We start from the raw sequence: 13,259 nt of genomic DNA, 5'->3' as shown, positions 1-13,259 counted from the left end.
CTTTTAAACAAACAATAATTTTCAAAGTTGGTTAATAAATGGCGAAGTTATGAGGTAACGACCATTAAAAAAAAAATTAAATGAGAACCTCCTCCTTTTTTTGAAGTCGTTTAAAAATATTATGAAACAAGACTCTACGAAGGCCATTTCGTAAAAGCAGTACCCTCTTTAAAGTGTCTATTTGTTGGCAGGTGCTAAAGAAGACAAGAAATACCTAGGGCCGGTACTGAAGCCGTTCCTCGGCGACTTGCACATGACTGCAGCTGAGAACTCCTGGTTCCTCGAGGACTTCGAAGCTAAGAAGTGTGCTAGAGAGTTCGAGGGATTGAAGGACTATTGCTTAGGGGTCCACGAGGGTTTGGAGCCGTGCGTTGGACTGTTGGACGCGGCGAAGAAGTTCACTTGGGCCAAGGCGTTGGTCGACCTTGTGGATAGATACCGCCACTTTGGTAAGTTCATATTACAACGAATTTACGTAATAATAGGATTTTTTATCCAATTTCCTTGCGAATTCCATCGATATCGACTTTTACGGGTTTTTTTACCAGTGTCACAGAATATATTGAAGTGTGTAAATTAAATGTCGCATGTCTCATACGGTGAAGGAAAAACATCGTGAGGAAACCTGCATACCGGAGAATTTTCCCATTTCTCTTCGTGTATTAAGTCTTCGTGTATTAAGAAGCCCAATCCTCATTGGGCCAGCGTGGTGGACTATTATCCTAACTCCTCTCATTCTGAGAGGTATACTCGTGCTCAACAGTGAGCCGAATATATATGTTATGTATGTATTTTTGTATCTCCATCTTTTTATTTAATCCTCTGAGTACTATTTTTCTTGCTATTTTTAAGCTGGTCATTAATTTTCCTGCAATTAAAATAATGTGTCAAAAATTGAAAATTTCTTACATGTATGTATGTAGACATTAACGTTTTGCTATTTTTACGCGTCGACCCAAAAACGAGTTACTGCACATAGTTCAACTTACATGCCGCGACCTATACATGTTATTTACCACAGAAGCTCTTTAGTAAAAAAATATACATTAGGTACACATCAAAAAAAGAAGCGAAATAATATAAATATAATTTTCCACATATTTCAATTCCCATTCCATCCATGAATATTAACACCTCGTTCAGGCAAAAACAAAAAGCCAACAGAAACAAGATCCCTCAGGGATTCAACGTTTCGCTCCGGGATTCGTGCCGCCCATAGAAACTTTATAACCAAAGCAATAGAAATGGCGTGTTTTCCTTGTTGTTCTAATGACTATGGCGTATTAAAATTCGGACAACTATGTTCTAGTTTCAAGTCTTGAGTTGGGTTACGAAATATTGAGGTATATTTCCTTTCCGAGAAATTCTCAGTGATTATTCTTCGCCCAGAGTTGTTAGTTATAACACCACTAAAACAAGGTATTTTAAGTTTTAACACCGAATCAAGGTGTTGTAAGTTGTAACACCAATAAATCAAGGTGTTGTAAGTTGTAGCACCACCAAACCAAGATGTTGAAGTTGTAACACCACCAAACCAAGGTGTTGAAGTTGTAACACCACCAAACCAAGGTGTTGAAGTTGTAACACCACCAAACCAAGGTGTTGAAGTTGTAGCACCACCAAACCAAGATGTTGAAGTTGTAACACCACCAAACCAAGGTGTTGAAGTTGTAACACCACCAAACCAAGGTGTTGAAGTTGTAACACCACCAAACCAAGGTGTTGAAGTTGTAACACCACCAAACCAAGGTGTTGAAGTTGTAACACCACCAAACCAAGGTGTTGAAGTTGTAACACCACCAAACCAAGGTGTTGAAGTTGTAACACCACCAAACCAAGGTGTTGAAGTTGTAACACCACCAAACCAAGGTGTTGAAGTTGTAACACCACCAAACCAAGGTGTTGAAGTTGTAACACCACCAAATCAAGGTGTTGAAGTTGTAACACCACCAAACGAAGGTGCTGCAAGTTGTTTTCTAATTGTTTTCTGCACAACACACTTCTGGTTAGAACTTGTTTTGTTATATTTTCAGCATATTTTCAGCATATGACTTTATACAGTTTTTTTAACTTATTAATTTATTAATCTAACAACACTTGGGTTATTACGACAAATCTAACGATTACTTAATTACGTAAAGCCGCTCAGCGCTGTAAAATTCGAAGATGAAAATAGGAAAAGAAAATATGATAAAAAATATTACATACATAGGTACATATTTACAAATAAACATACAAGATAAGCGTGAATAACATAACCCTTCTTTGCAGTCGGGTAAAAAGTCAGCGAATCTGTGTTTTTTAAATATGAGTACACGCCATTTCTAACATCTTGTTATTAAGATTTCTATGGATCTTGTCGAATACGTTAACATTCTTAATACCACCAGTATTAGTTGATCTGCAGGAGAGCTGTTTACGAGAGAATTAGTATTAACTCGATAGGTCACGGCTGTCTGGTTGTTACGTTTTATGTTGTAGAAATGAACAACTGTTCAAAGTTGAAGTGATTTTAGTATGTGTAATAGGGGATGAAAAACTACTTTAATATGCAAGCATTTATTTACAAGGTCGCGATCTGCATGAAGTCATGCACATCGCGACCAACACACATTTAGTTTTATCGGATGTCATGTCGTTAGTGTAGTATAAGTCGATAATAAATCCGATTGTGTCTTGATCGCGATGTGCCTGACATCAGGCAGATCGCGACCAACACACGCGCTGCAGGTACGTGGACTTATTGGATGGTGAGTAGCTAGCACTAGGTATATATACATATACGAACACTAGGTATATATACATATATCAGGTATATATACGAACGTTAAAGAGTCTAAACATATATTCTTCTCATCATCAATCTTCTATATTTACCTCATCATTATCATGATTTCAACCCATTTCGGCTCACTCGAGCTCGAGTCTCCTCTCAGAATGAGAGCGTTAAGGCCAATAGTCCACCATAGCTGGCCCAATGCGGATTGGCAGACTTCACGCACGCGGAGAATTAAGAAAATTCTCTGGTATGCAGGTTTCCTCACGATGTTTTCCTTCACCGTTTGAGACACATGATATTTAATTTCTTAAAATGCACAAACTGAAAAATTGGAGGTGCATTGCCCCGGTCCGGATTCGAGCCCACCCCTCCGGAATCGGAGGCAGAGGGCATATCCACTGGGCTATCACGGCTATATATTTACCTAACTATGTATAAAAGTGAAATGTCAAAATATCGAAAACCGCTTGACTTACGTATAGTACTTAGTTTATTGTTAGAGGACGTCTGCTAAGAACGGATTATGTAACAGGGTCGGATTAAAGAGTCTAAGGAGGATGGTGGGTGTCCGCTAATCATCAATAAGGTTGAGTTAAGCTAGACTCCGCGCCACGAAAGAAGTCCCGCGGCTAAAACCTGGACTAAAATTGACAGCGCCTTACACAAATCACAATAAGACCGGCATTACCAAATGACAATGTGCGCCATTAAGACATGCAGCACAGCATACCTACCATCAACTATAATAGCGACTCAACTGCAGACCTAAACTGAACTGCTTCGATTTTTCGTATCACGAAGTCCTATATCCGACCGCCAACGCTGTAGCGAAAAATAACCTAAACTGAGTCGCTAACGGAATCCATACGGTTTCTCGTACTATGAAGTCATCTTGGTTGACTTGTTTCGTGACGTGGAGTTTATGTGGGTTATTAATACGATGATAATGTTTCCAGAGTTTCGTCTAGTGTTCCCGACTGGGGACGGGCTGGCGGTGTCGTACCCGGTGAAGCTGCCGTCGCGCCGGGAGCACCGGTCCGCGCGAGTGCTGACTCTGAGTCGACGGGACAAGGCGGAGGCTAAGCTGAGGCTAGCTAGGCGCTGTGTGCTGGCTGCCTTTACCTCAGTATTGGTGGGCAGGTGGGTTCCTTCACGTGTAATACTTAGTTAATCGTGATATTGAGCCAAAGACCTTCAATAAGGAAGGTAAGAAAGTAATATTCATCATTATCAATAGCATTGGGCCATCGTGGTGGATCTACGCTTCAGAAATGATGATAGTGTTTCCAGAGTTACAATGACCCAGTCGAATTGACAATGGTACAGTCTGGAAGTGTGACTGTGAAAGAGAATTGACGTGTAATTTGACTACAGATCCTGGTCAGCGCGAACGTAGAGTTTGAGTCGGTGGGACAAGGAGGAAGTCAAACTGCAGTTGTTAGGCGCTATGTGTTGGCTGATAACCTCTACCACTTCCTAGACTACTACCAATTTTCATTTAGAAGACTTTTACACCTATGAACATGGTATTTGCTTTATGTGATGTAATAATCCAGCACTTTATTAATTTTTAGGCCACATTCAAAACAGATATCAAGACATGGAAGTACAGAAGAAATCTTAGCCAGCGTCCAAAACGGCAGCTACTGGAGGAACACAACTAAACCCGACATAATACCATCTAATCAAGACCCAGTGTCCGACCTCCCAAAAGTGAGACGAAGGTCTAGACGGAGACGACCAGCTACGTCATACGGGTTTCCAGAAATTTCTATCACTAGTCAATCGGATACTAAGACCTTGCGACGAAAGTATCATACTTTGAAGAGTCTGGTGTATACGGAACCAGTGGAAAGTATCAGGGAGTTGAGGGAACGGCCGCGGTCTGCGGGCTCTACCGTGAGGGACAAGGCGATAACAAGACCGAGTATACTGGAGACTTTGGACTTTATCAATGGAGTGAAGGATGCTTTGTGTGGTAAGTTGGCTGTTCTCTAATTAATCTACTAGGGATTAATATGCATATAAGTTACGGTGGGCTACGTTAAATACTAATAATCGCTGGGCCAGGAGACTCTAAGAATATCTTGGAAAGTATGCTGAGAGACCATTATACGGAACAGGACGTTGAGACTTTCGACTATACCATGGTGGTAAGCATCGACACCTCCATGCTTTAGGTGTCAGACTATAAGAATCAATGCCCTTAGATTTAATGTCGTACCCACTCCTAGCAGGAAAAGTTTGTGCTATAATGTATTTATTGGAAATCTTGGGTATGGTTGAAGAATTGTCATCGATGTTATTCTTTTGTAAAAATAATGGTATAAAAGTATTCCATGGAGCGCTTTCTGGTGACGGAGGAACATGTTTTTTAAAAGTTGTGTTGGAAGATATCATTTTTTGGAAAGCTCAAAAGCCTGAACTGCTTTTTTCAGCTTTTGATTTTATTTTAGTACATCATAGTATGAAGGTTTTATATATTGTCACAGTGGAAGAATCTGGCACGTCAGACGCCGAGGACGGCGCATGGTCGGTCCAAGACGAGTGGGTGATCGGACAGGCGGCTCCCCTGACGCTCATCGCGAGTCGCTGCGGTGGAGCTCTTCATCTGACCCTGGGCGATCTGCTGCATGCTCTTCTGCTCCGAGGGAAATTCACTGTGAGTGAGACAAAACAAACGACTACAAATACTCTGACACTGTACAGAAGGTCGGCTAGTTAGTTTTTAAATTTTGACCGTAAATTGCCACTAAGCCAAGATGTTTGACCACCTTCTGTGGACTGTGTCGAGTGACAGAAACTCTAAACGTTTTGTCACTTTCTCACTTTATGTCCGAAGACAAAGACAAAATTTGTGAATCCGCCTCTTACCAGAAGACGTACGTTGGTTTGGTGGCAGTTTACTGTCAGGTCAGAATTTGTGTCAAACTGGCTGAACTTGGCAAAATGGTAGTGTTTGCTACGATGTGCATAATGCCTTCAGTGCAGTTTCACTTTTGGCGATTGGCTGCATTGTGCGAATACTACACCATTCAATCAATTGTCAATCGTCTAGTAAGATGTGGCACAAGAACTTCAATATCACAGCAAATCGAAGATAGTCTTCCCTTTCTTTTGGTGTCATTACACCTCAAGACATCTAGTATTTTTTTTTTAATTATAGCCTGTATTCGAAACCCTTTTATAGATCTTACAGGAGCTGTGCGCGTGGTTGGGCGAGTCCAGCGAGGGCGCGCTGTTCGCTCTGCACCGACTGTCGCGCGCCTGCCGCGCTCGCTCCACCGAACGGTCTACCGAGTGAGTAGCATTTTCTTTCCGACTGTGAATTTCCAGGCTTTTCTACTAGTCAAGTAACACTACTCAGGCAGAGCTACTAGATGATTTGGGAGCGCAGAAGCTCAGCCAGTATTTGAGCTCGAGAGCTAGAAGAACGTTGTTGAACGTTTTTTTTTGACAGCCTCCGTGGCGCAGTGGTATGCGCGGTGGATTTACAAGACGGAGGTCCTGGGTTCGATTGAGGTTTTCTTAGTTAGTCCAGGTCTGGCTGGTTGACGGCTTCGGCCGTGGCTGGTTACCAGCCTACCGACAAAGACGTACCGCCAAGCGATTTAGCGTTCCGGTACGATGTCGTGTAGCCCTTAGCCCGCTTCCATCTTAGATTGCATCATCACTTACCATCAGGTGGGATTGTAGTCAAGGGCTAACTTGTTCGTTATCAATCCATATTCGGCTCACTGTTGAGCACGAGTCTCCTCTCAGTATGAGAGGGGTTAGGCTAATAGTCCACCACGCCCGTTCACCCGCGTGGTTCCCGTTCCCGTAGGAATACGGGGATAATATATGGCCTATAGTCTTCCTCGATAAATGGACTATCTAACACTGAAATAACTTTTCAAATCGGACCAGTAGTTTCTGAGATTACCGAGTCCAATCAAACAAACAAACTCTTCAGCTTTATAATATTAGTATTGATTGTCGATTATTAGTGACGAAAACGAAATGATTGCCACTCTTTCATCAATGTAGAGAATTATCTCCTGATGTGCATACTAGGTCTTCTAGGGATTTTGTCATCTACATCAAAAAAGTAACTTGGAGGAGTAATCTTTAAAGTATGTGATGCTAAGTCATTCGTTATTTGATTGCAGTACGTGGAAGCTACCAGAAACAGACGCCACAGAGCAAGAACCCCCGCAGAGGTATCGCCCGAAGCCACCAGACTACATGTCTGGAGACGAAGCTCCTCAGCCGCCGCCCTTGCCGCGACGATCTAGTAGAGATAAGAAGGTACGAACTTGACAAAAAGAAACTTTAAGAAGTAATTTTGCTGATTTAACCAACATAGATTTATCTGAATATAAGCCTCATGAGATTTCCTTATATGTTTTAATTTATGTCCAATTTCCAACTTTGTATTGAATTTTTTAGGCCCGAGTTTGTATGGGTACAGGGTTTTTTTTTTTTTTTTTTATTCTTTGCAAGTTAGCCCTTGACTACAATCTCACCTGATGGTAAGTGATGATGCAGTCTAAGATGGAAGCGGGCTAACTTGTTAGGAGGAGGATGAAAATCCACACCCCTTTCGGTTTCTACACGGCATCGTACCGGAACGCTAAATCGCTTGGCGATACGTCTTTGTCGGTAGGGTGGTAACTAGCCACGGCCAAAGCCTCCCACCAGCCAGACCTGGACCGATTAAGAAAATCTCAATCTGCCCAGCCGGGGATCGAACCCAGGACCTTCGTTTTGTAAATCCACCGCGCATATCACTGCGCCACGGAGGCCGTCAAAATTGGACAAAAAGAACCTTTAAAAAATAATTTTGCTGATTTAGCCAACATAGATTTATCTGACTATTAGCCTCATGAGATTTCCTTATATGTTTTAATTTATGTCCAATTTTCAACTTTGTATCGTTTGAATTTTTTAGGCCCGAGTTTGTATGGGTACAGGCTTTCTTCTTTATAATTGAAATTTGATCTAATTCACGTTCTAGCCTGTATATTGTCGATCTTAAGGATTCTGGTGCACCTATATAAACATTTATAAACAGTTAGATTACCAAATTAGTAGATTATTAGTATATGAGTGATGATATATATGCATTGAAACTGTCGACAAGAGTGAACAAAAACTGGCCAAGTGCGTTTCAAGCTACGCGCAGTACAGGGTTCCGTAGTCATCGACTTAGAATAGTGCTTTTGTTACTAACACTTTATCTTACTAATATTTAAAGTACCTAGGTAACTTTTACGAATATTTTCTTGTTGTTATACATTTTTTAAGTCCTATTTGACTATGACAGTAATCTTTTCATTTAATTACATTATATTTACTCCTGTGATATTTTTCACTAAAACCACGCAGTTGAAAATTAGTTAAATTTGTTCGTAACAATAACAACCATTTTAGTCAGCAACGTGCAATTACGGAACCCTCTGCGCGTGACTGACACACACTTGGCCAATTTTCCAATTTTATTTATTCATTTTTTTCTATTTCAGCTCAACCGTTACCCAGAAATATCACCACCGATCCAAAAAGTGGAACACCAAATGAGACAACTCCAACTAGTACCACCCAGACTCACCCAAAACCCACCCAACCCTTTAAACCCCACCCAAACCCAATACACAGGCATCATTAACCCCATATACGACATAAAAATACCAAGAGACAAATTCACAGTAAAACGAACAAAATCACTAGGCAGGACGTTCAGTACGCGTAACTTAGGTTTAGAAATAACTAGATATAACCTAACTCTAGGTCATAGGAATGGTAAGAGAACTAACGACGTAGTTACTGCCATAAAGGATACTACGACAGAGACGGGTCTAGATGTTAAGAGTAATTTTTTTCAAAGATACAGTACGAGCAACGTCGTCGGCGATTCTTATAGGATTAGCAGGATTACTATTGATTAAGTCAAAGACAAGACAATACAGATTAGAGTAAGGGACGCGCACTACTAACAGTCGTGTTTATATTCAATAGTTTCGATTCGTCGTGATTGGTACTTGTGCATTATAATATCACTATGTATCACACGTTCCCTGCGGCACTGATTTTTCTGTACTTTCCCCTGGTGCGGTACGAGGTTTTTTGACCTCGTACTAAATCTGTCTGTGGTGCGGAACGAGGTTTATCGAGCTCGTAACTCTAGAAGACGCTAAAAGCTTTTTCTGCTCCTGCAAGTGCGAGGTCAATTGACCTCGCACCGCAGCGAACGTGTTAATTGATTAGGAAACCCGTCTTAATAATTTATATCCCTATGTTGTAAATATCAGCAAAATAAATAACATAAAATTAAAAATTTTGAAAAGCTCCTTGAAGGTCATTTAATTACCCAGAATAAAGACTTTTATACCAGAAATTCTTTTTATGATCATGTGTGTGCCGGATCAAAGAAAATTGTTCATTTTCATTTCAATATGAATTGGATTTCCATGTCCCAATTTTCCCACCACCAATTTTCTCATCAAACGAAGCTATATTTTCTTGCAGTACGCTTTAATTTGAGACCCACTCGACTATATTTGCAGACACTGGGTTATTCTTCCCCACTTTCACCCCCACAAAGTTTAAAGAGCTCAACCGATTTTCTTCAAATATGTCTAAGAACACTGGCACAATTTTTTTGTAATAAATCACTTTTATTACAAAAAAAACTAAATTGATCGCTTCATCCGTTTGGTAGCTATGGTACTACAGACGGACAGAAACGTCAAACTTATAAACAAATATCGAACGGGTTCAAAGTGATCATGTTTAGTTCTGTAACGATCATTTTCGGACAGACTATCCTATCTAGACACACCTAACCTGGACCAAAGAGTTTTTATACAAAAATTAATATTAAATACCATCGCTTATTATCATTCGTGCGCTGTAGCATGGTACAGAAAACATAATGGTGCTGGTGACAGTTCGTTTCACTCTTGAAAATTTGCCGCGATTCGCAATGAAATTACGTAATAAGAACGTCTTAAGAGTGTGCAATATGTAATTTGGTGGTTACAAATGGTTCTGGATCTCAGATTCTGGAAAAGTTAGGAGCCTGATATTTGGGTAAATGATATTTCAAAGTGTTAGCTTCGTTATGACTATACAAAATACACAATTTGTAAAACTTTTCTCGATAGTTTATTTTTTTTGAAAAATACATGTTTTGCTCACATTTTGCTTTCAATCTCAGGAAAAGCAAACTTATTTTCTTAAATTTTTGTTTTGTATAGAAAATTAGGTATATATCTTGAACATGGCCATTTTGTTTTTCGTTATGTTGTTTAATTTACTTGCAATTAGGTAAAAATGGTTTTGGCGCTCATGTCATAAAATTTGCGTCGCGCGTCAATCGCTCCGTGCTTTTCACTCACGTGAAAGTCATAATTCGGCGTCTCGTTTGCGCTTCGAATTTTATCCATATCTTATTTCAATTCGCATAATGTACAATAATTGTATTTCGAGCTGTATTTTGTCGCCATATCGCATAGGTACATCATTAAACTAATAACTAAATGTTTTAATTGTATAAGTAGTTAAGTTAACTGCTTACTGTACAAAATGTTTTATTGTTTTGAGTTTTGTTATTATTGTGAAATAAAAACTACTAACGAAATGGTTGTGTATTTATTTATTCCTTTATACTATTATATTGAAAGCTATAACTGCTAGAGCATCCTTATCTGGAAATTAAGCATCATTAGATAATTCTAATGGACGTGATAGCCCAGTGGATATGAGCTTTGCCTTCGATTCGGAGGACGTAAGTTTGAATCTGGTCCGGGACATGCACCTCCAACTTTTCAGTTGTGTGCATTTTAAGAAATTAAATATCACATGTCTCAAACGGTAAAGGAAACCTGCATACCTGAGAATTTTCTTAATTTTCTACGTGTGTGATTCCAAATCCGCATTGGGCCAGGACCTCATGGTTAGAGGCTAACTGTTAACTGTCAACTGGAAATATGTAACGAAGGAAAAAAAAGAAGTTAACAAGAGAACGCGGTGAAAAAATTAAAAGATTAATATATTCTACTAGTTCCAATTCCCTTGGAAATATCAGGGGGATGAAATATAGATAATATTACTCGATTAAGATGTAGCTTTCTATTGATAAAAGACACTTCAAAATCTGTACAGATATTACAGATAAAATGTAATTTATATTAGGATATAATATTAGTATAGATTACGTTTTATAAAATACGTATAATATTTTAGGGAGTAAGTATAAAATATGGATTCCTTAGCAGATAAATCGTTCTTATGTTAAATGGAATCGTAGTCGACTTAGGATGTGAAACAAAGCCAAACTAAGATCCCGGATCAAAGGTCATTTTTCCGACGAAGTTACAGCTTCCTTCCTGAGCTGAGCTAATCGCTTTACCGTTCGCCGCTACAAAGCCCCCAGTCTGTCTGAAACATAAACAAGACAACGGTAATACAGTAGCAGAAGCAAACAATGCAGTTTTATACATATAATAATATTGTACACAAGTTTTAGAATAATAATTTAATCTAAAACTTGTGTATAATATAAATATTTTCAAAAGACTATTACGCCCTTACGGATACGCCCTTTGAATCGAAAGCAGAGGTCATATCCACTGGACTATCACGGCACTGGCTTTTTGGTTAGTGGGAGATAATGGTTAGTTAGTTACACTAAAGGGCTCCCGCACACGGGCCACCAACCACAGCCACAAAACGCCGTTATCGGCATACTTCCTGTAGTTTTTATACATTTTATTTGGACTCGCCACACACGGTTAACGCCGGGGGCCGCCACATGCTACAATCAGCTCGCTTCTTCCGCACCGACCACTAAACGCCGACACAAAAAGCCGCAACACGCCACTCGCGCGGTTATGATACTGCATATATGGGTTGAAAAAGTAGCAGCCACTGACCACAAATGTCGACCACCGGCCACAAGTGGCTGTCGCGCGCTTCAGTTACTTTTGTGGTCCCTTCTTGCTTCTTGTGGCAGCGTTTGTGGCTGACGCGTGTGGCCCGTGTGCGGCGACACTAAGCTCTATGAATTATATGGATATCGAACCCAAAGTCTCACAGATTTAGCGACTTAAACGCTGTTTGCATAGGTTTTAATGCCAGACGCGGGGAGTTAGCAGGTACTAAGCAATGTAAGCTGGTGTTCCATTGCATTTCAAGTTGGTTAAGTCTTATGAAATAATTTAAGAGAACTTTTCTCTCATTTTCATTATTTTTTTTAATTTATAATTTTTAAATATATTAATTACATTGAAAGTAGATTCAATAGGTTAAATAGTCCTATGAAAGAATTTAAGAGATATTTTCTCTCATTTTATTTTTTCCTTATTAATGAATGAAAGTTAAGGATTTCTTATATAATTTAAAAATCATGTATTTTATCAAATTTTTCAAACGTCAAAAACGCTGTCGTCCTACTAATTGTAATATAATATTTTAAGAGATTAGTTTAAGGTGTCATGAAACAGTTTAAATATAGACTACATGACACTTCATGGTCTACAGGCATTTCAGTTCGTATTGTCAAAAAATATTTAATTAAAAATTTCATGTAATCAAGTTTCAAAAAATTATCATATTTTTGCATCTAGTAGAACGATAATGATCAATTTAAGCCTATTGCCTATGAGCATTGTTTTGTCTTTAAAAGTGATTTATTATCACATTGTTATAATAATTATGCACTGGCAGGTCCAAAACTACCTGGGGGGTCTCAAAACTACATGTTTTGGCTCTCGTGTAAGATGAAATATGTAGTTTAAGAGGCAAGTTCATGAACTTGGGTAGCGCGGAGTGCTGCAGGGCGGGTCGCTAGCTCCGACCTGGTTTACAAACCGACATACCGGGACAACACGCTTTTATCTGCACTAACAATTTATCCATATTTCCCAGCCACATTTAAACTTTACTCCGACTTTTTAAAGTTTTTCTGGATGAATGCAAAAAACCGCAAGAAGTTTTTTACTGGTTAAAAGTAAGGTTTGAAAAGGCTGCTTTTAACACATTTTTTCTTATTTTTATTCTTTACAAGTTAGCCCTTGACTACAATCTCACCTGATGGTAAGTGATAATGTAATCTAAGATGGAAGCGGGCTAACTTGTTAGGAGGAGGATAAAAATCCACACTCCGTTCGGTTTCTACACGACGTCGTGCCGGAACGCTAAATTGCTTGGCGGTACGTCTTTGTCAGTAGGGTGGACGGTGGTAACTAGCCACGGCCGAAGCCTCCCACTAGCTAGACCTGGACCAATTAAACCTGGCTCTTCGTTATTCAATCGTAAAGTTTTCTTAAGAGGCTTTTATAAAGAGGTAAAGTTTTTAATGTTTGTTAAAAACTGAAGTTGTAGAGGGTAGGTAATCTCTGGATATACTGAATCAATTTTAGAAGTTATCTTCAGTAGAAAGCCACGTTATTTGTGAGTGTCATAGGATATATTTTTTGCTACGAGGTTGAAACCG

General features: G+C 39.4%; 1 protein-coding gene across 3 annotated transcripts in view; it reads left to right on the top strand.

Moving 5' to 3' along the window:
• The window catches only part of LOC112046458 (uncharacterized), a 34,361-nt gene extending 24,371 nt beyond the window's left edge, over positions 1 to 9,990 (top strand). For all 3 annotated transcript variants that reach the window (XM_024083076.2, XM_024083075.2, XM_052885444.1), the window contains exons 13-19: positions 192 to 449; positions 3,736 to 3,919; positions 4,354 to 4,757; positions 5,272 to 5,441; positions 5,970 to 6,079; positions 6,931 to 7,069; positions 8,287 to 9,990. In XM_024083076.2, coding sequence (XP_023938844.2) covers positions 192 to 449; positions 3,736 to 3,919; positions 4,354 to 4,757; positions 5,272 to 5,441; positions 5,970 to 6,079; positions 6,931 to 7,069; positions 8,287 to 8,709 — 1,688 coding nt within the window. In that variant the 3' untranslated portion in view covers positions 8,710 to 9,990. The remainder of the gene's footprint in view (positions 1 to 191; positions 450 to 3,735; positions 3,920 to 4,353; positions 4,758 to 5,271; positions 5,442 to 5,969; positions 6,080 to 6,930; positions 7,070 to 8,286) is intronic.
• The last annotated feature ends 3,269 nt before the right edge of the window (positions 9,991 to 13,259 follow it).

The sequence above is a fragment of the Bicyclus anynana genome, chromosome 14 (assembly GCF_947172395.1).
Source record: "Bicyclus anynana chromosome 14, ilBicAnyn1.1, whole genome shotgun sequence".
Taxonomy (NCBI): domain Eukaryota; kingdom Metazoa; phylum Arthropoda; class Insecta; order Lepidoptera; family Nymphalidae; genus Bicyclus; species Bicyclus anynana.
This window is presented reverse-complemented; position numbering and strand designations above follow the sequence as displayed.